Genomic DNA, 27,700 nt, shown 5'->3' on the forward strand with positions numbered 1-27,700 from the left:
AGAGTTGTTTCTTCTAGGATATGTGCTTTAAAATGCAGAATATGACTAATATATATGATTTGTATGGGAGGAGACACAAGCTGAAGACAGTTTTGTTTTTTATCCATCTATATGATAATGGGCAATTAGTGTCAGCTTTGCTGTTTTTTATGCTAGGGTTTTATAGAGTTTTTTGTCAAAGAAGAAAGTGAAAGAGGGAGCAGCATGCAAAAAATGCTACTGCATTCTAAATATCTAGTTAAGTAGATCATCTCTTATATCCATAGCCAACAAAGCTATTAGATTCAAGACAAGATTTGCATATGCTTCAGAATTACAATCATGAAAAATATGTACATGGCACTGGACGTGCCTGCATTTTCTAATGATGGATAAACACAGCACCTGCATTAATTTCAAAACATTTTGTCAGTATTTTATATTTCTCCAGTTCAAAGTGTCAGGCAGTTTCCCTTTATATTCAACATTTGTGTCACTAAAACAAATAGGAGGTGTCTGAGAAATGAAGTACTTGTACATTTGATGCAGCTCAGAACAAATCTGTTGGGCCTGGTATCAGTATGAGTTTGAGGTACTGAATTCTCATTAGCTTGCTACTGAGATTATTTTGGTTATGAGATACTTCATTTTCTCTTTCAGCTTCTTCAACCCTTTACTGCCTGTTATCTAGCTCAGTAGTGTGCAAGTTTCTATGATATTGTATGAACACCACCTGAACTAAACTTAAAGGTTAATTGTGTTTGAAGAATAGTTTTGTATTCTCTCTATGTAGCAGATAACATAAGAAGTCAAATTAGGCAGATCCTTTGTGGTTTCTCATGGTAACACAACATGGAAAGCAAAGACTTCATTCTGTTGTTGATGAAACATCACAGTAGGTTAGCAAGAATGAACGTAAACCAATGTTGAGATGCTTAAGCATGTTGCCCAGCATAATGACACAAGCCAGGTATTTCCCTCTGCTGCATGTTCCCAGGAACTGCCAAAGTTTGTGCACAGCTTGACACAAAATTATTGAGTGCCCTGGGATATGTCATTAGTTATCAACTTCAGAGTATTTCTTAATATGGTTATGCAAATAGAATGTAAAGCCACCAACTTGATTTTCTTCAAGTCTGTGCTTTTTGGATCCAGTGATAAATAATTATTTATTATCCAGTGATGGGATAGGACTGATAGCTTGAAAAAAGACCATATGTATCCTTGTGAACATAGAAGGAATAAAGGCAGTACTATCAATAATTAATAATTTAGGAGAAAATATAGGTTGTTTTACTGACTGAGAGCAAAAACTGAAATGGTAAACAAATTATTAGTACTGAACTGGGAAATAAAATCAGCAAAATATTAATGAAACTAAGCATTCTATTATGAGATATCTATGGAACTGCTGTTATTATATAACTGAAAAGCTGTAAGAAATAGATGATGTCTTGTAATATTTGTGTTATTTACAACTATACAAACAAAACATACTGGAAGTAAACAGATCTTTGACAAGCATCAGATTTGTTAACTGTGCTTCAGATTTTCAGAGAACTTCTGTGCCTCAAGGTTCTTCAACATTTGCCAACCCAGAGTCCTTCACTTTTCTCTGGGCCTCTGTCGTCTTCAAATTCAGAACTGCCACAGGCAAAATACAGCAGTGCCACTTTTTAAAGGATCATTTAATTCATTTTATTACAAGTCTATTACCACTCTTTCATGGCGTTCAAGACAGTTTAAAGTCACAGTACAAAATTTTCCTTTTTACTGGCAGATAAATATAGGATTTTCCTACTGATGATGTTCTTTCCTCCTATAAGCACGTATTTCTCTACAGATCATGTGCTGAAGGGAAATGCAATCAAATTAGTGATGGCAATGTTCTTTAATTTTCACATAATTGTTTAAAATATGGACTACTTTTAAATTGCCATTGAAAAATAAATAATTTCAATGGCAATTTATTTTTGTAACATTTTTATAAATGCTATAACCACTAAATAGTACTATATTTTGTTTATTAAAGATCAAATTATGTGTGAGATGAGAGTTCTGTGAGTAAACTTCCTATGTGAAGTCGAAGGCTTTCATGGCCGGCATCTATAGTTTTTTGTGGGTTTTTTGGGCTGTGTGGCCATGTTCTAGAACAGTTTGTTCCTGACATTTCGACAGCAACTTTGGTTGGCATCTTCAGAGAATGCTGGCATGGAAGTGAGTGGGGTGTGTATATATATATACACTGTGATTTCCATGTTAATCTGTGTATTCTGTTTTTGAATGGCAAGACTTCAGGATGGGAGGATATGCAAAAGGATTTGTGTCTGTTTAATTAGAGATCCATTGTCTGCTGGGAAAAGCCCTGATCCTGGGCGGTTTTCATTTGCATTTTGCTCGGTCTTAATTTTGGTGATTTTTAGGACTCATAGCCATACTTTGCTAACCTGTTGAAGTTGTCCAGGGGCTTGTGGATCTCAATGGTTTCCCTGTGCATTCTGACCTGATAGTTGTTGGCATGGTCCAGAATTTCAGTGTTTTAAAACAGCATTTTATGCCCAGGATGGTTTATAACATGTTCTGCTACTGCTGGCTTTTCTGGCTGACCCAGTCTGCAGTGTCTGTCGTATTCCTTGATTCGTGTTTGAACACTGTTTTTGGTGGTCCCTGTGTAGACTTGTCAGCAGTTGCATGGTATGCAGTAAACTCCTGTGGCCATGAGAGGGTCTCTCCTGTCCTTCACTGAGCACAGCATTTTCTAGATTTTCTTGGACACAAATCCTCTTTGCATATCCTCCCATCCTGAAGCCTTGCCATTCAAAAACAGAAAATGGTCACATAGCCCCAAAAACCCACAAAAAACCTATGAATTTTCAATGTCAGAACTTCAAAAATTGCTTCTAAGAATAGATACAATGTGTTGTGCTTGAGAAGGAGTTGGATGATATTTGGGGCCTGGAGCATTCTTATTTCTGCTTAGTTATAAATTGCAACATGTTGTTATGCTCATTACCCTTAAAAATAACTTTCCATGCTCTACTCCAGATATCTTTTTCCATAGAATAGCCAGCCATGAGGACCACAGTTTTCTACCAGAAAAACAAACAAACAAAAACAATAATTTAACAAAGCTACTGTTTATTTCTATTGATAAAATGCTGCACCACTTAGGAACACAAATAAGGGAAATAAACGCTTTGGAGAGGAGTGGTTTGTGATAGGGAGAAAGGTTTAAACTCCACCACTCCAATGTACCACAGTCCTGGCCAAGAATGGGAACCCTTATGTTGGCTTTTTCTAAACAAAAATGGGTCTTTCAATCACAGAAATCCCTTATCACATCTGATTTATATTAATGTTTAAAGTGGATGTGAATTCTGAACTTAAATCCATTTACTAAGTTTTTGAAGGAAACAATGTAATGCTGTGCATTGCCTAGAATTATATTTATTAGGCTTTTGTTCCTACGCTACACACATTTTCTCCCTCTGTTGAAACCTATATTATAGCAGCTAAATGATTGTAAGAGATGAATAGATTGCTCTGAATATATCCTTGGAGAAGGCCAGATGATCATTGCCTTTCCCTCTCAGATAGAAGGATCCACTTGGCAGATTTCAGGTCCATCAGGTGTTTAAAATATGTGCTTCAGTTGAAAAGGAACATTATAGTTATATATGTCATGGTGTCTTTATTATTCTCTGTGCATTTGACAGTGGCTGCTGTCAAGGAATAGAAACCAGAGGTAATAATATGATAGTGGTGGCCAAAAGGTACAGCAAGGAAAAGAAAGCTGCTAGATATCAAGAGTATACATGCCACAGCTGAATAGTTATGGTCTAGAACCAATATTTTACATGTTTCTCATGAGATTCTTTATATTGACCTGTAAATATCTGCTACAAATAAAAATGGTATTTGAGAAAAGCGTGAAGACATAACTATAAATTAGTACTTAATGTCTTCAGTGTTCAAAAATTAGACAACAAATAAACATATAGGTCTTTAAAGAAAGCGTAGCTCATCTCACACAACCTTTCATTAGTTTGATGGAAAATTACCTATATTGAAAATGGGTGCCCACAGTGCCATATATAATGCCTGTAAAAAATAAAGCTATGACCAAAGTGTTATGTTTGGCATCTGCTGTAATTGTTTCATTTATATTCCAAGACTTTCTTACCACAAACCTGCAGTCCATGTAACTCAGTGGAATTAACTGCTTTGAGAATATTCCAGTTAGTTTGCAAAGTTACCTAGACATACACTTTCCACCTGCAATAGGAGTTTGAAGTGAAATATTTTGGCCATACCTGGCACTAACCTACTGTACTATTACAGTGACAGCAAAAACAACCTTACTACTGTTGTAGCTAATATTGCTTACCACTGCTGATAATAAAAGTGCATTGGTAAAAGTGCCTTGTGTTGCCTTTCTCATCTGGCTCTCATTCCAGACTGTCAGGTGAGTGCTGATAATTCATAGCCTAGAATTCTTTTATCTCAAGAGCAGTATCTCTTCTGTATACTTCGTCAGTAGAGTTATATAGGCTTTTCAAAAGTCTTTCAAAGATTTACCAGGGTTTTCTTGGATCTCGACTAAATGTTGCCAGCAGTAAAGAAAAAGTAAAGATGAATGAGTATTGTAGGAAATGTATGTGCCTGTAATGAGGTTTGCTTGTGGTACAGAGATAATATTTCCCAGCCTATTGGAGGCACACAACAACAATTGGGCTGTTTGATATTTGTGTTATGTGCAAGTATAGATGCTCTGGTCTTGCTGTTTAATAAAGAAACAGAGGACTGAATCTTTATAGAAAAGCAGAAGGTGGGAAAGTGACTGTTATGCAGGTTTGGAGGCAATTTTATAAAAGCAAAGAACACTGTCAGAGACAGTAATGGTCCCTCTTTAAAGGACACCAAATTCAAAACAGCTGCTTTTTTATTTCTTCAGCTACCTTCACACAGGATTATGTTTTGTAGAAGGAACTAAACTTTGAAGAAAAAAAAAGAACAATTCAAACATTTTTTTTTTTTGTAAAGTTACCTGAGTTTTATTCTCTCTTGTTTTTTATTTTTAGATTCCAACGGGGTGATTACCATATTGATGTCTGCATCAATGATTATTTGGATGTATTCTGTCCTCATTATGAGGATTCGGTGCCAGAAGATAAGACTGAACGGTATATTCTTTACATGGTGAACTTTGATGGCTACAGTTCCTGTGATCATACCTCCAAAGGATTCAAGAGGTGGGAGTGCAATCGACCTCACTCTCCGAATGGACCATTGAAGTTCTCAGAAAAATTCCAGCTCTTCACTCCCTTCTCATTAGGATTTGAGTTCAGGCCAGGCCGGGAATATTTCTACATCTGTGAGTATATGGAGATTTATCATGTTGTACAGCAGCTGGAGGAAACCATGGTAATTTTTTCACCTATGTAAAAGCCAGTTTGCAAGTGCTACAGATGTGTCTTAGTATACATTTGTAGATTTCAGGATCCCTAGATAAAATACCCTGGAATCCGTGAATGAAAATAAAGTTAATAACACATTTTTCTTTCTCACAAAAAACTGCATATCCAGCTGCATTCGTGTGAAATAAATGCACATTGTTAGAGTTATTCAAAGGAACCTTCTTTGCTTCCTGACCCCCTCACCCCCACAGTTCAAACACACTTTAAGAACAGTCTTATTTTTATCCAGGGAGGAAGAGGAGGAGAAAAAAGAAGGATGATGATGATGATGATGATGATGATGATGATGATAGATCATGTTACATTGGCAATATTTTTTTACCAGTATATTTGCTAAAAGTTTAGAGATATCTTGGAACTTGTGATGAGCCATACAATTTTTGATGGACTTAGGCACCCTGGCAAGAAAACTGTGAATGATGTACAAATAATGCTCACATAGATAGATAGTGGCATTATTTTGTTATTACTCCCCTTTAAATGTCTCTACTCCACATTATACTTTGTGAGGAGAACAAGTGTTAATGTTAAAAATGTAAAAGTGTATTGTTGAAATGGCAGTAAATATTCTTGTAAATATAACCTCATTAGGTTCATTTAAACTATTCCTAAGTTTGGGAGTTGCAAGGTAGCTCTAGGTGAAATATAGAGTGACAAATTATTCACGCCTGATATTCCAGATACTTTCATTTTTCAAATTGGCTGCTCAAGTGTCCTTGGTGCCTCAAAAATGGTTATCATTGAGAATATGCTGTAGTACTTGCAAATGCTATATCTGCAAATACTATGGTCTACCATTATTGAATATGAAAGTGTCTCAGGATAAATGGCAGTCTTAACCAAGCCAAGGAGACTTTTTACTCAGAGCAGCTGTTTCTTCTTTTGAGCATGTGGGGATACAAAATGCAGTGGAAGCAGGTTTCCAAGCAAATCATTATGAAGGAGTATGTGCACCTGCATTAGTAAATGAACACATATAGATTCACCATCAAAGCACTTTTTCCTAGGAGATTTGAAATAATCCTTCTACACTGTAGGTAAGGAAGTGGGTAAAATAAATCATAGAATAGCAGAAGATTTATTTTTCATACAGAAGTATTACCTATTTAAAACAAGGGCGCCCTTGATTAAGCAAGTTTTGGGGGATTCAGGGTCATGCTCCCTGCTTACCAAATACTATTTAAAATTTGCTGTGTGCTGGCAAAAGCTTGCTTCTACTTACTTGGAAATCTAGAATCTTAATATTTTTGAACATATTTTGGCAACAGTATTTTCCATGTTTTCAGTTACAGGAGAGAGTCCTATGCAGTCATAGGACATGCAGTCTTCATGCCTGTGATTCAGGGTGACTAGATATCCTCCTTTTACAGGCCATATCCATTTCAGCCTTTTGTCCAGGAGGAATTTAAAAATATACTCAATTTTGAGTGTGAATAAGGCCCAAAACACATGAGCCAAAAGAAGCGGCTTCTATCTGCTTTGGGGGTGTGGTGTTTACATGATGCACGGCCCCCTCAAGTGGCCAGAAGTTGCTCTGAGGCTGCCAAAGAGAGCTGTTTAAAGCTCCTGGCAGCGGCTGGCTTGGGACCAGGTCATGCGTTTGACCTGGTCCAAGTCTGATCGTGGCTGGAACAGCCTCCAGCCACTCCTTCGGGGCATCTGCTTCGCCACTTAGAACCATGAATTTATTTATATTTATATTAGTGTTTTTAGCTTTTATTTTGCAATCTCCTACATTTTTCTTCAGCATCCTACCTTTTGTGGTGCCTTGTCCTCCTTTGCAGTTAAGACATCTGGGCACCCTGCTGTGATTGTTATTGCTGCTATTATCACAAGAAATTCGTAGCCTCTGCATTCATTCACCTCACTGCTTCAGCTTATTAAAAATGAGTAAACAGGGACTTTGTGCTGACATGTATGGACTCATCATCTTCTATTCGGAATTGATAGTGTCTTAACCAGGCATTACAGGACTAGTACCTTATGTTTGTTTGTGCTCACTTGCACTCTCTTCACATTCCAAAGAGTAATAAAAATAAGTTGGAACAGTAAGAGATGAATTGTTTCACTGATGCATTCCTTGGTGTCTTATGAAAGCATGTCATAACTCAACTCTGTCCTGTGAGTAAATATGAAAAGAATTCTAGGAAAGTGGGCATGATTGTGAAAAGAATGTACTTCTTATGATACTGATCTCACCTATGCAAACATCCCCTTTAACTTGGAAGAAGTCTGTGTCTCAAAAGGATACAATTGTATTCCACTGCAGGGTGCAAAGGTTATGTATTTATTTAGTGTGATATTTTACTATTGAAAGCCCTGTCTAGTAAGTAAGAAAACTAGCTAGGGATATTTATGCTGAAGTGTTAACCTACCAGCCCTCCGTGTGTTTGCCCTCTACTAAATAGCCCTCCAAGTACCACTTATTGTTGTAAATGTATATATACCTTACAATGGCTTTTCAAATTAGGAAATCCTCAATAAATGTGCAGAACATTTACTAAAACGACTACATATATAGGAAAGTAGGATGAGGAATCTCAGGGCATGCTTATTACCTACCAACTTGCTTCTCAAAATATAAAAATCAATTAGATTTTATAAGCATTGTTCATATATTAAGTATTATTCATATATTAATACTGTAGTTACTTTTCAAAAAGCATAGTGACTTCTACAGCATTTGCTTAGGGCTTCTATAGCATTTGTTTAGGTGTGTGAAGTGTGGCCAATGGGCTGCACACATCCTCCAATGCTACTTTTGGGATCAGTGGAACTCTTCCATGTTCCCTGCCCTTAGGGGGGAAAACAGGCAGAAAACATAGTTCATGTCGTTCCCTACAGGCTTCCAGGAGTAATAGTTTTATGGGTGTTTCCTGTTAGTGTTGTTCAGAGCCCCCTTCCCTCAGATTCTTAAAAACAAAAGTATAATTGGACTTAAAAGTACTTCAGTTTTTAGTTTTCCAGTTTTGTAGCTGTTGTTGTTTGCCTAGTCCAAGGGAAACCCAGACGAGTTTCCAAGAAAGAATGAGTTGCATCCAGTGGACACCAATAAACTGTCCACATCAGATAACATGAAATGCAATGATCTAATGTTGTGCAATAAAGAAATTGGGGGAGGCATGTGCTGAACCTTCTCCAGTAACAAAATGTATTGGGCCACATTCACCTACTTCTTTTTCTCTTTGTCCTTTCCTTCTCTTTCTTTCTTGTCCTGGTTGGCTATCACATCTCTATGAATCGCTGAGTTAATTTGTGTCAATTTATATCTTTTTCAGTAGTATATGTTACTATATGTTTGTGAGTGTGTCGGGGGGTGCTCCTTTGTGTGTTCATGTTTCCTGTGTCTGAGGTACTGTAAGCCAGGACTGGTAAGACTGCAGGCTAGGGAGATCTACTTTACATTGTTTTTTAAAACTGGAAACCTGAAATCCATCAAACAGGCATGTATTACTAGGACTGAATGCAGATCACAGTCCTTTACACAAACCCCCACTTCTGATTATCCTATGGTGTTTTCATGTCAGTAGTACAGTTTAAGAATGGGGAGTCATTCTGTTGTTGTTAAGCAACTTGGACTCAGAAATCCTTGTCAAGCTACTGCAAATCACACAGATCTCCCAGTAAATCCAGATCTATCCTTTTGTTTTTCATTATGAAAGGGGAAGTCAGAAATGAGTGCTTTCTTCAGATTTGTGTTCTCAACCAGGGAGTGAGTATTCATCTTTTGCACGCAGGAAAGTGAAGGAAGATATTTTCCACTAAGATATGGGTGCTTGTGTCTTGTGCTTGTTTCCCTCATTGTTTAATAGAAAATAGCTGTGTGTGCATGCATTGATGCATCACGTAAAGTCTCAAGTTCTTGCAAGATACTTTCAAATCATATCTCTGGTCAAGTCTCAAATCTGGAAGCCAACTTTTAACAAAAAGAAAGAAAGAAAAGAAAAAAGAAGATGGTATACATTTCTTGGAGGGGTACATCAAACATTAGGCAATGGGCTTGAGGCAAAGGTTGAGATCTCTTGGCAGTCTGCCCCTACTACATAGCAGAGGAACCTTCCAAAGCTTTTAAAAGGCTTCAGAAGGATGCTTCCGCCTCAAGCCCATTGCCTAATGCATTTCCTGTACCTTTTTGAGGACTGCATCCCATGGTCTATGGACAGATCTTGTTTGCTGCTTGAAGTGAATGGTGTTAGCAAGTCACTCACTAAAAATACAAGTCACAAGTTGAGTCAGTGCATCATTTATTGCCAAGTCAAGCCACTGAAGTGACGAGACCATCTTAAGTCTGAGTCAATTAAAGTCTACATCACTGATTTATATGCGTGTGTCAGTGTTGGGAGCCGAGTAGGGATCCATCATGGTCTTAATCTGGCCTTCATTTCATTGGGCAGCAAACTGATCCTTTTTCTTCTGATAGCTTCTCACACATTTGCTTTTTAATAACAATACTGCTCCTAGCATCATATAGGAAGCTTCTCTGTTACCAATATCTGAATAGGACCTTAAAGTAGCTGAACAGTCAGTTGTATTTGACAGTAATAATCAAACTGCATGTGACAAGTCAAAGGAGGTAGATATTTATGTTAGGTAATTGGAATTATCTACCACATAAGGTCCTGCACTTTAACTTTCCCCAGTATGGCAGCTTGGGTAGCATGGTATGCACCATCTAGGAATTTAAGACAAAGGATTATTGGCAGTTCTACGAACACAATTGCTCTGTCAAGGTTGTGAGCCTTTCAGGATCTGGTTTTGTGTTTGTTTTTAGTATTTTAGCATTTTATAGAGTTGTGTTTTTATCATTCATTTTTGATTATATATGTCTGATGTTCATTCTGCCCGTTGGTAAAAATGGTGTTATAAATAAACATCACCATCTACATTCATCTTGCCTTACCATGTCCTGCGGCTGCAAAAAACATTGTTTCTCTGTCCACCTCCAGTAGAGAAGTGAACTAGGCTAGAGGAAACATAAGTAAAGCAAGGAAATATGTGAAGGTATATGGCTTGTGCATTTTTATCTATATGAAAACTGGAATCCCCCCTCTGTAAAACTGAATGGGACAGACACAGAGATAACAAAATACGATTGCTGCAACCATATCTCAGTTGACTCAGAGTCACGTATGTTAACAATTCACATGTTGGCTGTGATCCAGCAATAAGGACCACAAATGTGACTGGAGCCCTTGCATTGTTACCTTTTGGGATAATGTAAATTTTCCAAGGACTTGTGGCACACCTTCTCCCTAGATCATAGATCATGTTTTCTTGATCGAAGAGGACTGTGTTTACATTCTTTTTGCATATGGGGCCATCTGAGTTGACATTTAGGAATGAAAACCAACTCAAAAAAATTCAGATGTTTCAGAACTTTTTAATGAACAAATAATACTTCATTGTTTTGTTTTGTTTTTATTGCTAGGTGCCCTTTTAACTTTTCAGTGGAGTTTGGATCAGCATAAATAGAGATGCTTCTCTGACAGCTGTGAGCCGCTAAAGTGACTCAAAGAATCTGGGCTTTGATAGTTAGTGCACCCAAATTGCTTTAGACATTCTGAGTGAAATCAGAGTAATTGGAAGAGTTTGATAGATGTTTGTTTTTATTTTATTATTGGTATTTTTTGTTCATGAAACATTAAACAGAGAGACAAGGTGACCTTTCAAAGGGAATTTTGCTCATTCTAGTGTGTTGATTAAAAGACTCGTTGTTACTAAAACAAAAGCTAGATGAATTGCCACTGTCTAATGGATTTTGATGTCAGTAGTGTTCTTAAAATCCTCAAAGGGAGTGTTAAAAGTGATTGCATAATTTGGAAATGGCAAGATATCTCTGCAAAAGAATGGATATAGAAATGAAAGTAGCATTGGCCTTAGTTATTTTTCCTTAACAGTCTGTCATGTAACAAATTGAAAAGAGATTATTTGGAGTTCTGCTGCTCAAAAATGCAAGTAGTATTAACACACTGGAAAGGGGACAGAAAGAAGGAGATGGGATGTGCTCATAAGCTTTGAAAATTGTCTCATAAGTTTTTTGTAAGAGGTCTTGGCCTTTGGGGCTAGGTGAATGAATGGTTGTCATTCCGTTGTTAGCTTGCTTTGTTGATATTGGGGGGGGGGGTTGAGACAAAAAAGAGTGGGTTCTTTCTTTTCATCAAAGATTTGAAGAACATCATTCCATTCTGGAAAAAAAATTCAAACACATCTGTGAGCCTATCAGTTTTAAGGAGCTAGCAAATGGGGAAGATAAATGCAGGAAAGATAGCAAGAAATACTTAAAGAAAACTTGTTAATAGTTTGATATCACCATGACATGAACTGAACTGTGATCACCCTCTTAAATTAAAAATCAAATAAAAGAAAACATAGCTATCCAGCTTTTTGTAACAAATGTTGTAACATCAGAGAAACTGAATAACCAATGAATTGGGTTACCATGTAAGACCTGCTTTACAGGGGATAGGCCTCACTTTTTCAGGGAGCAGTAACCTGGCCTATGTTGAACTGCAACTCCAAAACAGAACAAACACAACAGGACAGTTTCACAAACACAGAATGATATGTCAAAGGAATGAAAGTGTCCAAAAAATAAAACCCACACTTTAACGTGTAAACAATGCTAAATTGTATTATACAGTAACGTCATGGTAGTAATACTGAAAAACATTAAATATGCATCCAAAATACAGAGTATCCCAAACTATGTCCACATATTTCCACAGGTCCTTATAACCTCTGCTGCAGTGAAAAGGCTGCTGTAAGTGGAGTGTGGCAAAAGGTTCCACAATGGTAGATGAATGCTCTCTTCGGTCTTCACAGCTACGGTTTTGAGCTTTCTATACACTGTACAGCATACTGATTGTAGATATTATCAAAGATGAATGGCAAGCAATGATAGCAGGAAAGTGAATAAATAACTATGGTAGCAGAAGATGACTACCTCTGGAGTTTTGTGGGTTTTTTTTTTTTTTTTTGGAAGTAGTCTCAATATATTTTCATCAGTTGTAGTGAACTATATCTCCCAGCTAAGTATAGACTCCAGAATTCAATGTCCAAGTTGCCGCTTTTTCACAAACTTTAAAAACAACACAACCAAACCTATAAACATAAAAGTAACATTATGAAATACCCTTTATCTCCTACAAATCAATATGTAACAAATGATAACACTGAAATCCTACCTCTGTTGAAATAAACTATTCCCCATTTGATATAATAAGTCCTTTTGCATGCTGTTTTCTACAGGTACCTTTATACAGTCTATTAGCAATAGGTTTCAGATGGAACTAAATCCCAATTGAATATCTTAAAGGAACATACCTGTAATACTGCAGACATTCCTTGTGAATACTACATCTCTCATGAACTGAAATCCTAAAATTGGCTGAAGCCAATCAAAACCAACATACAGTAAAGCAGTAATATGGTTATACAAAATTATAATGCTGATCATCATGAAACTACTTAAATATAATCTAGCAAGATAGACAGTTTTTCATATCAACAAACTTTAGCTTTCCATAGACTGAAACCCTGAGTATGGCTCAACATTCTGTGACAAAATTAACACTGTTAAATTTTTATGGAGGACCCAGTATTATACTGTATGTTCATAGTCATATGACAACTGTGTTTCCCAAGATATTTAACTCCACACTAAATATTAATTATAAATAAACTGATAAATCTGAATGATAATTTAAACCATGGGTTTTACTAGATAGAAGTTAGTTGATCCACAAGATTTCTCTTTGAAGAAGGTTTTTTTGTTTGTAAGGGCCCTCTGTTAAAGGGACAAGACTGAATCTGTTCTATTGCAAAAAAAACCTTTAGGAGTCTGATGGATTGCCAAATTGAACAAAGTGCTTTGAAAGAAGGATATCTAGGCTGCCATTTCTAATTTTACCCTTATGTTCAATTATTCTAGTTTTTAAATTACTAGAGGTTTGGGCCCCATATATCTTTTGACATGGACACAAAATAATATAAACACATTCTTAGAATTACAAGTAGTGAATGATCCCAATTGATAACATTCCTTTGATATTGGGTTAATTTCCAAAGACTGCTCACAACAGGAACAGTGACAGCATTTGAAGTGACCTGTAGTAATCAAATTGTCCTGTTTATACTGATAAAAGTCCACATGAACGAATGAATCCTTTATATCCTAATCTAGAGCAACCGGGAATATTTTGAACTATATGCCAATGCTTGAAAATGATCCTTTTGATATGATGAGAAACATGATTGAACGCCAGGGAACTGCCATGTGTTTTCTTGTTCAGAGATGCAAATAACATAGTTCTATCCCTTTGTGCAGCCCTGTTCCTAGCTTCAATGATGATATGCTTTGGGAAAGAACTATCAATTCTTGTTGATATTAGTCTGCTGCTATTTTGTAATTATTGTCATTTCTGGAATTTCTTTTCAAATGTAAAAATTGTGAATATGGTAAATTCTTTTTAAACAGAATAATAGAATCATAGAGTTGGAAGAGACCACAAGGGCCATCCAGTCCAGCCCCCTGCCATACAGGAAATCACAATCAAAGCATCCCCAACAGATGGCCATCCAGCCTCTGCTTAAAGCTCTCCAAAGGAGACTCCACCACTCTCCGAGGGAGTATGTCCCACTGTTGAATAGCTTTCACTCTTAAGAAGTTCCTCCTAATGCTGAGGTGGAATCTCTTTTCCTGTAGCTTGCATCCATTGTTCCGTGTTCTAGTCTCTGGAGCAGCAGAAAACAGGCTTTTTCCATGCTCAATGTATCACCCCTTCAAATACTTAAACAGGGCTGTCATATTATCCTTTAACCGTCTCTTCTCCAGACTAAACATATTCAGCTCCCTGAGTCTTTCCAAACCCTTCACCATTTTGGTGGCTCTCCTTTGGACACGCTCCAATTTGTCAACATCCTTTTTGAACTGTGGTGCCCAGAACTGGACCCAGTATTCCACGTGGGGCCTGACCAAAGCAGAATAGAGTGGCACTGTTACTTCCCTTGATCTAGACACTAGACTTCTATTGATGCAGCCTAAAATCGCATTGGCAGTGTTTGCTGCCGCATCACACTGTTGGCTCATGCTCACCTTGTGGTCTACTAGGATGCCTAGATCCCTTTCACACGTATAAGGACCACAACTGAAAAAATGTAACATGGAATTACAGTAATTACATATTGCAATCCTAGAATTATGAATGTAAACCAACACATTCAAAAAAGAAATTTGATGTAGATTAAATGGCATTTAAATTTAATGTGTGCATTAATGGTATTATCCCCTCTGTTGTAAGCCGCCTGGATTCCCAGTGATTGGGCGGCATATAAATAAATCCTATTATTATTATTATCCATGAAAAAAACCTATTCACCTTAGTGGCTTGTGAAAAGAGAATGAAAATATCATCAATGTACTGACTATAAAACTCAATACTCTTAAAATGGATTCACCTCTGGATTGGTAATTTAAGTGGACTCTAAATAAACCATATATAAATTGGCCATACTCAGGGCAGCAGGTCGCAACTCCCTTCATTTGGAGAAAAAAAATGATTATCAAATCTAAAGAATTTCCCCCCCAAAATGCCATCTCAAACATCCAACAAAAATGTGTAGGTGGTTTCTGAACTGGATAAGACTAAATAATTTTCAATTACATCTCGAGCTTCTGAATGGGGTATGGATGTATGCAAATAATTTACATCTAAAGTAATTAGACTGTTAGACAAATCTACCTGTCTATCTTCTATACATTGAATAAAGTGGTGCCTATCCTTATATGGGAAGATGCTTTTGCGACTAAAGGAGCCAAAAATGAATACAAAAATTGTGATAATGGTTTCAAGAATGAACCTGAACCTGTAATGATTGGTCTGCCTGGAGGTGGAAAACCTGCCTTGCGAATTTTAGGTAAAATGTAAAAAATAGGGATGCAGGGATTCTCTTGTATCAGAAAGGATGCCCTTGGTGAATCTATATAGCCCAAGGACTCTGCTTCTTGTATCATGACTTTAATGACATTCTTAATAGAATTAGCGGGATCATGTCTTAAAGCTAAAGTGTCTAATCACTTTAGGTGTAATTGCTACTATCACTGTTTTTGGTTTTTTAGATTTATATGATTTCAGTTGATTGGAATATAGACTGAGATCTTTTTCCAGTGACTCAATACATTTTTGTAGATCTTGAAGACAACAGTCTAGTGACAATATGGTTTGTATTTTTTCAATCTTGGCGTTTACCATTCCTAATAGAAATAGAATAGAAATAACTTTATTACAGCCATTTGGCCAGCACAATTACAAAATTCCAATTTAAAACACAACATAGGTTCATGTACAGGCAGATTGGAGAGTATAAACAAATGATAGTTTATAAAAAGTAAGGATAAAAAGTAAGGATAGGGCTGCACGATCAGGTAAACACACAACGAGTAGGCTGTCATCACCTCGCAAACAACTCTATCATATTGTGTAATAGAGCACCACTTTCAAGACATATTAGTTCAAAACCACAATCATATCCCCTGTCCAAGCAAGAGTTAAACTACAAAGTGCCATTAATCAGATGCAACTGGTTGGGGTAACTTCATTAGACTTTAGTCCCCAACTAGATTAGTTTGATGGTATGGTAAAATACGGCCATACCTCCTCATTTACAAATTTTACCATTAAATCAAGCCATCTATACAGATTTTGAGATTATATAATAACATATTACAGCTATCTTAGAATTGTTATTGTTGTTGTTGTTTTATATAATGTTTTATATAATGTAATTGTAAATTTCTGACAATGTTTTTATTGTAAATTGTATGTTGTTGGATTGCAAAATCCACCATTGTAACCCGCCTTGATCTCTGGAAAGGCGGGCTAGAAATAAAGCTTTTATTTTATTTATTATTATCTGTTTAACAAACTTTTTACGATTTGCAATGGCAGCTGCAAAGAATTGTGCAACTGCTTGCGTTATACCTTCCTTCTGATCTGCAAGTAGAAAATTTGTATAAAATTTCTCTTGTCTGCCTGGAAACTGCAACACAATTGGTGTTATATATAAACCACGGTTTTCTGTATACAAAGAACAGCCAAAGAGAACATGATTAATATTTTCGATTTCCTCCGAGCCACAAGGGCAGTATCTGTGTTCGTAAGGGATCTTTTTAAATCTACCCTCCAGGACTGCTGATGGTAGTAGTATTTAATTGGTAAACTAATAATAATAATAACATCAGATCAAAAGAACATTTGTTCAGTATGGTTGCTCAGGTTGTTTTAAATTCTAAATTTGTGATAAATAAACCTAGACGTTTCTGTATTCTAACATACTGTATTCAGCCTTACAGTATTCAGCTAGTGTGGAAGCTTGTAGGTCCATCCTAAAATGTTTTTTCCCCAAATATTCTAAATCTTGCCAATTAACAGAGTGTTGTGAACCATCATTCTCACCAAACATTCCATTACAGTATAGTGTTTTCCATTCTGGTGAGATGCATTCTTTTTCTTTTTAATTATCTCTAAATTGGCATCTAGGCATATAAATAAGCCTATGAAATTTTTATTAAAAATCATTCCTCCCTTTTCTTTTTAGGTGATGCGTTTCCTCTTTTGGCAATGTTTAAGTAACCACATTACACTCCTAATTTTGTGAACTGTGCAACAATTTGGATGCTACAAATCTGAGGTTTTACCTCCCCCGCCCCAGTCCTGTTAGGTCTATAACAGAAAATAACTGTAATAAAACAGATATTGTCAGAAGATGATCTCTAGTACCATACTAGTTCATTTTCTCAGAATGCCACAATTATTAATATGCAAAGGGATCTTGCAACACCTTTGAGACTAACTGAAAGAAAGTTGGTAGCAAGAGCTTTTGTAGACCTGAGCCTACTTCCTCAGATGCATGTAGTCATGCATACTGGGGGAGTAAGCTGAATTCTACAAAAGGTCTTACTACCAATTTCAGTCTTTCAGTTAGTCTTAAAGGTGGTGCAAGATCTCTTGCATACTGATTTTCCAGACTAACTCATCTGTTTCTTTGAATTCTTCACTTATTAATGAACTTAATGAAGTTAAACTCTGATAGTCATATAGCATACATTCTGCATAGATAGAAAAATGACTGCAGTTATATATTTTTGCTCAATGTGAAGCAGAATTTTCATTGATGACTCAAGAAACTAAGCACAAAAATATTAATAAGAGCAAGTATATGAGGCATGCAAAAATTATGTGACAAAAACATAATTGAAATCTGCTTGAACTCTTGTAATTTTATGCATTTTATCAAGCTATTAATTATCAAGTTATGACAATTAAGTTACACAATAAGAATTTCAAGAGACATATTAGGTTTTGTCAATTATGGTCACACCAGGAACAAAATAGAGGCTTTGACTATTTGGGGATAACTAAAAATTCCATACATAGCATTTTCATTCAAATCAGCAGTGAAAAGGAAATGATGGACATGTATAAAACCAAGCCCGCAGTCTTGGTTTTATCTTTGACTCTTCTCTGTCGTGTATCCCTCAGATCCAGACCACAGCCAAGGCTTGTAGATTCTTTTTGTACAATATTGCCAAAATCCGACCATATCTCTCCGCCTCTACTGCCAAGATCCTGGTCCATGCCCTAGTGATCTCACGACTTGATTACTGTAACGTCCTCCTGGCTGGGCTTCCTCTTTCTCACCTCCGTCCTTTAATCTCTGTCCAGCATTCAGCTGCACACATTATTACTTCCACCCACCGCTCTGACCACATCTCTCCTATGCTGGCATCTCTTCACTGGCTCTCCCTCCCTTTCCGCATTCAGTATAAGCTCCTGCTGTCGACATTTAAAGCCCTCCATGGACTGGCCCCTCCTTACTTATCAGACCTTCTTTCTCCTCACCTTCCCACCAGGGCCCTCCGTTCTGGTAGTCAAGGTCTGCTGTCTCAGCCCAGGATTTCCTCTGCCCCATCCCGGATTCTCCCCTTTTCACTTGCTGCCCCTCACTCCTGGAACCTTCTTCCCCCACAAGCAAGAGCCATCACTTTTTAACCAGCTTCAAAACGGAGTTGAAAACCATCCTGTTCAGAGAAGCCTTCCCAGGCATTGCATAATTGTCGCTTACTATTTGATGTTCTTTTGGTGCCTGTTTATCAAACCCTTTCCTGTATTGCTATGTACTGTATATGCATTATCCTACTTGAGAGTATGTATTTTCCCTGGAATATGATTACCCATCCATTATGAAGCCAAGCCCTCCCTCCAGTCCATCTGCCTTGGTCCAGGCCTTGGAGGTAGAAAGGAACTGCTGGACCTCTTACCCTTTCCCTCCACCACTCCCTTATCCTTCTGTGTCATGTCTTTTTAGATTGTAAGCCCGAGGGCAGGGAACCGTCTAACTAAAAAGATTGCATGTACAGCGCTGTGTAAATTTACAGCGCTTCATAAATAAAGGTTAATAATAATAATAAAAATACTGCCAAAACATTCCCCTTTACTAAACATAAAGGCAAGAATACTGATAAAATAGTGCAAAGACTTTCCCAGAACATGTAAACCTCCTCTATTTTGGCAGAAATCCACGTTAATTAGTGCCTTTGCTGAATGTCAACTTGTAATCAGTGGTGTAATAAACATGCCACTGTTTAAACTAGCTGTAATATTTTATCAGATTGTAGCTGGAATTTAACTTTGTAATATCATTTGAGTACCTTTCCCAATTATATAATAATAATAATAATAATAATAATAATAATAATAATAGGTTTTATTTATATACCGCCCAATCACTGGGAATCCGAGCGGTTTACAATAGAGGGGATAACAGACAGTTCCCTGCCCACAGGCTTACAATCTAAAAGACATGACACAAAAGGAGAAGGGAATGGTGAGGGGGGAGGGAATCAGGTCCAGCATTCTTCTCTCCCTCTGAGGCCTGGACCAAGGCAGACCGGAGGGAGGGCTCTTCTTCTTCAGGCTAGCCCCTGATGGAACTGGGCCAGCCTCCTCTCCCCCTCAGAGGCCGGACGATGACAGTTAGGGAGGGAGGAGCCTCTTTCCTCAGGCTAGCCCGATGGTACTGGGCCAGCCTCCTCTCCCCCTCAGAGGCCGGACGATGACAGTTAGGGAGGGAGGAGCCTCTTTCCTCAGGCTAGCCCGATGGTACTGGGCCAGCCTCCTCTCCCCCTCAGAGGCCGGACGATGACAGTTAGGGAGGGAGGAGCCTCTTTCCTCAGGCTAGCCCGATGGTACTGGGCCAGCCTTCTCTCCCCCTCAGAGGCCGGACGATGACAGTTAGGGAGGGAGGAGCCTCTTTCCTCAGGCTAGCCCGATGGTACTGGGCCAGCCTTCTCTCCCCCTCAGAGGCCGGACGATGACAGTTAGGGAGGGAGGAGTTACACAATGACAGAGTTACCTTAAATTATGGGTAATGATATGTTATTGATTTGAAAGTTCATTTAAGAAACCCTTTTTAAAACCCACTGTGTTGCTTTAATGTTGTTTCAGGAGAAAGAATTGTTTCATTTATAAATCTACAATACTGAGCTAATTTAGTAACATTGCTTACATGCTTCATGTAATAAGGACAAAATGGAGATGTTTGGATTGTTTATGCACAGCTGTCACAGATAATAGTTTGTTAGTCACCTGCTCCTTAAACAACTTGATGGAGCTAATAGATCTTGGATGTATGCATAAGCTGAGCAGACTGTATCTAGAGGGGCTCTGATTAGACTGGCCTGTAAATACAATAAAATACTATAAATTAATACCAAAACATATGGTATAATAATACATCTTTTAATGCTGTAGGACATTTTGAACATAATATAGTTTATGACTACATAGAATTATAGAATGGTAAACTCAAGAAACACCTAGTCCAACACACTGCCAATTCAGGAAGCCACAACTATAGCATTCCTGACAGATGACCATCCAACCTCTATTTAAAATTTTCCAATGGAGGAGAAAGATGCCAGCCACAGATGCTGGCAAAATGTCAGGAAGAAACTCTTCTAGAACAAGGCCACATAGCCCGAAAAACCCACAAAAAATAACGGAGGAGAGTCCACCACCTTCTGAGACAGTTTGTTCCACTCTGAGCATTTCTTACCATCAAGAGGTTTTTACTACTGTTTAATCATAAGATCTTATAATGTCAATCGATTGGTTTACATACTGCTTTGTGGAGTAGTATTGCTTCATTTTCCATTTGACAGTCCCTTAGATGCTTGCTCATATAACTCCTTTGTCGTCTCTTCTTCAGACTAAACATAGCCAAGTCCCTCATTTGGTTCTCACAGTTCTTAGTTTCAGCATGTCTTAATCTGGCCCTTGGGCTAAACTTTTATTATTTTGTTTTTATCCTGTTAAATCACTAAGAGCCAGTGTGGTGTAATGATTTCAGTGTTAGACATGGACTCTTGAGAGACCAGGATTCAAATTCCCACTGAGCCATGGAAATCCACTGGACCACACACTCTCTCCTTCAGAGGACGGCAATGGCAAAGTTATTCTCAATAAATTTAGCCAAGAAAACCTATTGATAGGTTCACCTTAGGGTTGCCATCAGTTGGAAACGAAGGCACACAGCAACAACAGTCACATTCCCTAAATTTCTATCTTGCACAAGTATGCAAAAGTTATAGTTCTATGTGAGAAACTTGAGCTGACCAGCTAAATTCATATACTTCTTTGGTGAAGTATGGCTGAATTGCACTCCTTACAGTGACCTTAATTTTCCTTTACCAGACATCTGCATGGTCTAATAAAATGCTTAATATGTATATATGTGTGTGTTTTTGTGTGTGTGCATGCACCTTCAAGTCACCTGTTGAATTATGGTGACCCCATGAATTTCATCAGCAAGGAATACTTAGTTTTCCCATTTCCTTCCTTTGAAATGGGGAACCTGATATTAATTGGTGATCTCCCATCCTAGTACTAACTAGAGCTGGTCCTGCTTAGCTTCCAAAATCAGAAAGATCTGGTGCATTTAGAGTATTTAGGCCCCATCATGCTTGATTTACATATAAAAAAATAACCTTTCAGGATTCCATATTAGCTCTATCTGGAGGAGCTTTGTCCATTGAAATGTATCACAAAGGGCACTGGCAAAATAAAGCAGTTTCCCTCCATTTTGAGCCTCAGCTGTTTAGATAATGCACGAGGCTCAAACAGGGTGAAGCTAGAACCAAGCCATGCTCTGGGACTTAAAACTCAAAAGAAAAAGAAGCCCAAATACTCTGCTCTAATGAGGAAAGTGTGCATCATCACATTGATATATAAATACCATGACGCTAGTGTGGGAAATTCCAGGCAGAGTATGGAAGTCGTCTGGAGCATGGGACTGGTGAGATGCAGCAGCTGGCATCATTGCATGCCATTTTTTTCTTGTTTGAGCATACAGGTGCATGAATGGCCAGCTGCTCCATCAACCTATCACACAATTGAGCTGTCACACACCCCATGATGCGAAAGTACGCCAGACACAGCAAATCACCAATAATGCCATGATTGTAATTAAAACATGCACAGAACTGATAGTCCAACAGGTTAAATTGGGTGAAGGGGGGCATTATAGGAGATTCCATGGTTGTGCTTTGCCAATGTGTCACTGGGTACATTGATGTTTTGTACAGTCAGTGCATTGCTCATGAGATTGTGTGGCTGGTTACAGGAAGCATCCAATGGGATGGCAGTTGGGTTGGAAGAGGAAGATAATTGGTGGTCACAGGTGTTGTATTCATGTGATGGTTTGAATGCATGGGGGAAAGATGGGGGAGGAGGAAACCCAAGCGGTGTGGCTTTACACAGTGTGTGGACTGCCTGTAGATGTTTGACCCACCTTCAGATCAGGCCATGCAGACAGCAGGGTTTCCACCCATTTTGCGACAAACCAGGATCAACCTTTTTTCTTCCATATGCTCAGGCCCTTAGTGAAATCTCTGGAACATACTGTTGAAGGCTAAAATAGCTTTGTTATTATGGGCATACAATTTGTCTACATTAACTAAAAGATTGATGCCTTTTTTTCTTTTTCCTTTTCTGAAGAGATGTCTGCCCTGATAGTTAGTAGAACTGAAAATATTATATATAAGAAGTCCTTACCCTAGCTTGTACATTAACTCAACTTCTTGTGATTTCCCAAGTGTGCAATGTGCTATATTTCGCTGTTGTAAGCATTGAATATTTGCTTCCCTGCTTACAAAAATATACTCTTAAGCCAAGATGTATAAGACTAGATTTTTATTATTTTTTTTATCATAGAAGACTTTTTCCATAGGTGACTATTACTTAGAGGTGTAAGGAGACCCTGATAGACATTATAGCAAATGTGTTTAAAAGGAAAGAGCAAAAAGAAACATTACATATAAACAGAGTGGTTAGCATCTGCAATGTTGGCATACCTGTAGTTCTGTAACATCTGTAATACCTGTGTCTATATTATATACCTGTCACATGTTCTGTTTTTCATACTAAAGCTACATGCAGAGGTACCAGCTGTCAATTTACACAGGAAATTGGTTTCTTAATTTAAAAAAAAAATAAAATAAAAATACATGTAAGAGCCACATTTATGTCAACAAAACTGTGCAGCACTGTGGCAGTACATTTTGAGCCTTTCCACTTTGAAATACTCAATGACAGTTCAAGTGAAACTGTATAAATTAGCCCCTGTCACACACAGGCATAAAAGTGGAATTAGTAATTTATATTAATCACAAATGTTTCTCCAAGTTTTATTAACAGGCAGATTGGTTGTCAAAGTGCTTTCTGGAATATATTTCCGCTCTTCCTTGCCACAGGGAACAAAATGGTTATGGATGTTTAGATGAAGATTAACAGTTCATCTGTGGAAAAATGTATTTTATTATAAATTTTAGTTCAGTTTCTGTAGTGCCTGTTTATCACTACAAGAATGAGTGGTCATCTGCTTTATAAGAATTAAAATGGAAATAGAGGATGGCTTTATATTGGTTTTATGCACAAAGAGAATTCCATTGAGAAAGCAGGCAAATGCTAACCAAAACCATGCCAATGTTTGTTTGTTTGTTGTATTTTCACCTTCCACATAAAAAATGCAAGATTTCTGCCTACTGCAGTATAAGTATTACTTTTTTTCTGGACACCAGAAGAGACACCATTTTACTATATCATTGTATTTAATGGGACTTCACATACAAGGATGTTGTTATCCACAGAGGGTCCTGGAACCAAACCCCAGCAGATACTAAGGGATCTCTGTATCAATTTGCTGAGTTGCTGAGCTGAATTAGTATTATTGCACCAGTCAAAGTATGCATATAAAAAAAATCAGTTTGACAGATTCACACATGTATTTAAAAACACTGACGAGGCGAAACCACACAGAATAACATTGGTGATGAGTATTGAACTAGGGAGACCCAATCAAAAAATTATTTCTTTCTTTCTTAGGTCAGAAACAGATGGGCCAAAATGGCCACTATCGGGCTGTGCTGGGGGAGTGGCATTTACACAATGTACTCCCCGAACACGGATGGAAACCATGCCAAGCCCGCTCCAACCCAGAAGAGCTGGGCCAAAAAGGTGTGGAAAAAGCACTTTCTTTTTTTTGACAGCCAATCCAGAACCATGGCAATAGCCCGTGCAGTTGTCACAATCCCACAACAATCGGGGCAGGAGCGTCCTCTGGTAGCTTCGTTTGCCCTGGTAGTTTCTTTTGCCATGGTTCTGGACTGCTTGGGGTCATGGTCAGCAGTGGCAGTAGCTAAATAAATAAAAAATGCCATTTTTGCAAAGAATGTTATATTTTTCAACATTCTGGAAGTATGTCATCTAGGCCTGCAGGAAGATATCTTTTGAACATTTTTGTTGTCAAATGTGAGAAATATTTTTAAAATTACACCATGTGCACACTCTGTTTTTTGATGTTGTTGTATTTTATTTATTAAATTTGTGGATCACATCTCTCTAGGAGAAGCCTTGTCATCCAGAAAGAAGAAACACAGGAGCAAAAAGCCATACAATTAATTTTAGGCAGCGTTAAAATTAAACTTGAAGAGTAGAGATACACAACATAGGACAAATGAAGAGAACAATTTTTAGTCTCTGTGTGAAATAATATAAGAAAGGGATCATTAATCTTCCTTGGGAAGACATTGCTATCCAAATGACTGTGTATCATGTGGTGGAATGTATGACAAAAGTCTAAAACACACTGCAGAAATAATCCAGTTCGAGACTGCTTTAACTGCCCTGGCTCAGTGCTAGGAAATCCTGAGAACTGTAGTTTATTGTGGCAGCAGAGCTTTCTGACAGAGGTGGTTAAATGTCTACCAGAACTACAGTTCTCAGAATTTCCTAGCATTGAGCCAGGGCAGTTAAAGCGGTCTGAAAACTGGATTATGTCTGCAGTGTGTTTTGAGGCAAAGTGGCCCATGGTCATGATCATAAATTATAGCAAGAGTTAATGGAAGGAGCTATTTCTTTAGCTATCTTGGCCTCAAGTCAGGAAAGAAACCTGGAAACTAATGGGAAGCAAGACCAGCATGATATGGTATTCCATCTGAGGAAAAGTCTGGCGTCAGCTGTATTTTTCATAGATTTTTCAAAGGCACCTCAATTCAATGTATTAATCTAAAAATCAGGTCATTTTACAGCATGGATCAGTTTGGCATCCATTCCCATAAAAGGGTATCTGATGGCTAAAGAGATTCGGGGTAGGAGCAGAGCCAGATCAAGGGGCTATAATAATCCAATAACAGCCCCAAATGGCATATCTGATATTTCAGAGGCACTCCTGTTCCATCCAGGTTATACCAGCTAATCCTGGATTAGGCTGATTATAGATCTTGTTTGGAATCTCAGTTTGTTCATGCTTATTCATCCAAAGAACAGTTTACAAATATAATTGAAAATGTCAAATAGGGATGGATACAGATAGTCTGCTTCCACCAAACTGTTAATGACTTCCCTCAGTGGTATCTTGTAGATGTCAAAGAGCATAGGAGATAAAATAGAACTGAAGAAACCAAGCAGTAGTTCTCTCTCACTACCATTTTGAAAAGCTGATGATGAGAAATAAGAAAGAATAAAGTGACATTTCCTTGCCCTTTTCTTGCCCTTGGGGCAACCTAGGTAGTTTCTTTGCCAAAGGCAGGTATGAAACTAGAACCGATAATCCAGGCTCCTCCTGGAGGTCCTTAGAGCTGTATGACAACCACCTGCTTCATTAGTTTGCCATAGAACAGAATATTAATGGTGAACCAATGTCTGGAGATTTTAACATGGAGAGATAAGGACAGGAGCAAGCTAAGGTCTGTACTTAGAATAGAATCATAATTCCACCATGCCTAGCCCAGAAACAGAAGAAGGATGCTCCCTCCATTCCAACTGCCATTGCCCTGCCAACACAGGGAAATAAGGGAAAATTCACACAGACCTAGAAATAGCACTTGGGGAGAAGAACGAAGGGAGGGCAGGACAATGTAGAATACATATGAACTGGGCAACTGAGGAATTCAGTCCTCCCCCCCCCCCCCCCAAATGGCCTGAAATCACCAGCTAGTCTTTCACTGTACAGTGGGCCCTCTTTATCCATAGACTTGCCATCTGCAAATTTGAGCATCCATGGATGGCAAGGCTGTGGGGGGGGGGGGCACAGTGCAGCATGGCAGCAGAGAGGAGGAAGAGGAAGAAAGGGTGGCACAGCAGCATGGAGGAGGCAGGGGTGATGTGGTGCAGTGTAGTATGGCAGCTGGGAACAGGTGGTGGTGGGAAGAGGAGGAGGAGGAGAAGGGAGGAGGAAGAGGTGGCCAGGGAGGAAGAGGCAGCTCCTCCAAAGTGCCATTGAACCCAATGGTGGCACAGCCGTGTGGCTGCACCACCATTGATATCAATGGGACTTGAGCATCCACAGATTTTGGCATCCTCAGGTGATCTGGAATGGATTCCCTGCAGATACTGAGGGCCCACTGTAGTTCTATAATCTGGGGTTCTATCTTTTAAATGCATGCAACTTCTTCCTCTATCCTGCCCCCCCTCCATTATACACTTTTATTCTTAAGAATTCTTTTTTAGAAAAGAACTTTACAGCCCTTAAAATGAACCGCAAGAAACCATTTAATATTCTGTAACTCTGCAAGCAATAGAATACTATATGAGCAATGCATGTGTAATGGGACCGAATGTGTGGAGCTGATGAGAATGGAAAGAGCAAAGTCAGAATGAATACAACTGGTCCTAAGAGCAATGCAGGGCAGGCTGTCAATATGACCTTCACACTTTCCATGTATTCTACAGGCAAAAATCAATTTCCCCACATAGAAGCTTCAAGAGGTTTATGTCTTATTGTTCTGTTGGATTAAAGGACTGGCATTACTGGCATGCTTAATTCTATTAGGATAAATTCACATTTGCCTTCCGTCAAACATGTTTTCTGTTTTTAAGACAATGGGAAAGCTTTGAAAGGGAAATAGAAAGATGATCAAAACAAAGCCATAAATATCAAACTGCTTGCTACAGAAGATACAAACAAGAAGTGGGAGGTAGAGAGAAGCTCATTATGAAGAGATTAGAAAATTAATTGATCCGTGGCTTTGACAGTTCCCACTGGACATCTGAGGATTCTGCAAAATGAAAATGCAGTCTCAAACATGACACTCTTCAGTGTTATTGCATTTTTCCTTGACTAGCAACTCTTCTGAAGGATCATTAAGTTCCAATTATTTTCACTGAAATATTTCACAAGAAAAGGGCATGATAAAAATCTGCCATGGTAGTGTAATTCCCTAGAGAAACCTACTAAGTCTGTTATCAGGACTGTAAAAGAGAAGAATCCTATTCAGCATAAAACAAAAAAACCTTGCAATGGGAGGGTTCTCTTCCACAGAGCACTTCAAAATTCAGTGATGAGTTTTAGCTTCTCAATTGCTATCAGGTGGTCGATGAATTTGGTGATAGTAAAGTAAGGTCTGTTGAACTGTCTAATGTGGATGGAAGTGAAATCTATATTGTGTTCTATTTTAAGCACTTGTCCTGGAGAAAATGTTGGAATGCAGACTTCAGTTTTAAATGCCACAGCATCTTTCTTACAGACACTAAAACACAATGCTGCCCTATTTCTTCTAAGAGTTTTGGGAGATATCTCAAGACAAATGAGCTCTGGTCCACTTACTTTCTGCTGTTTTCATTATTTTAACCCTGTCTGTCCCAATAAAATTAGGGTGGTAATAGAATTTTAAAATTAACAGTAAGCCA

At 38.1% G+C, this 27,700-nt stretch overlaps 1 protein-coding gene across 2 annotated transcripts in view; it reads left to right on the plus strand.

The window, feature by feature from the left end:
- Positions 1–27,700, plus strand: part of LOC149323799 (ephrin-A5-like) — a 258,582-nt gene that overhangs the window by 183,608 nt on the left and 47,274 nt on the right. For both annotated transcript variants that reach the window (XM_089492493.1, XM_089492501.1), the window contains exon 2: positions 5,061–5,353. In XM_089492493.1, coding sequence (XP_089348619.1) covers positions 5,061–5,353 — 293 coding nt within the window. The remainder of the gene's footprint in view (positions 1–5,060; positions 5,354–27,700) is intronic.

Source organism: Sceloporus occidentalis, unplaced genomic scaffold (assembly GCF_023333645.1).
Source record: "Sceloporus occidentalis isolate IW3139 unplaced genomic scaffold, rSceOcc1.0.p SCAF_1, whole genome shotgun sequence".
NCBI classification, from domain to species: Eukaryota; Metazoa; Chordata; class Lepidosauria; order Squamata; family Phrynosomatidae; genus Sceloporus; species Sceloporus occidentalis.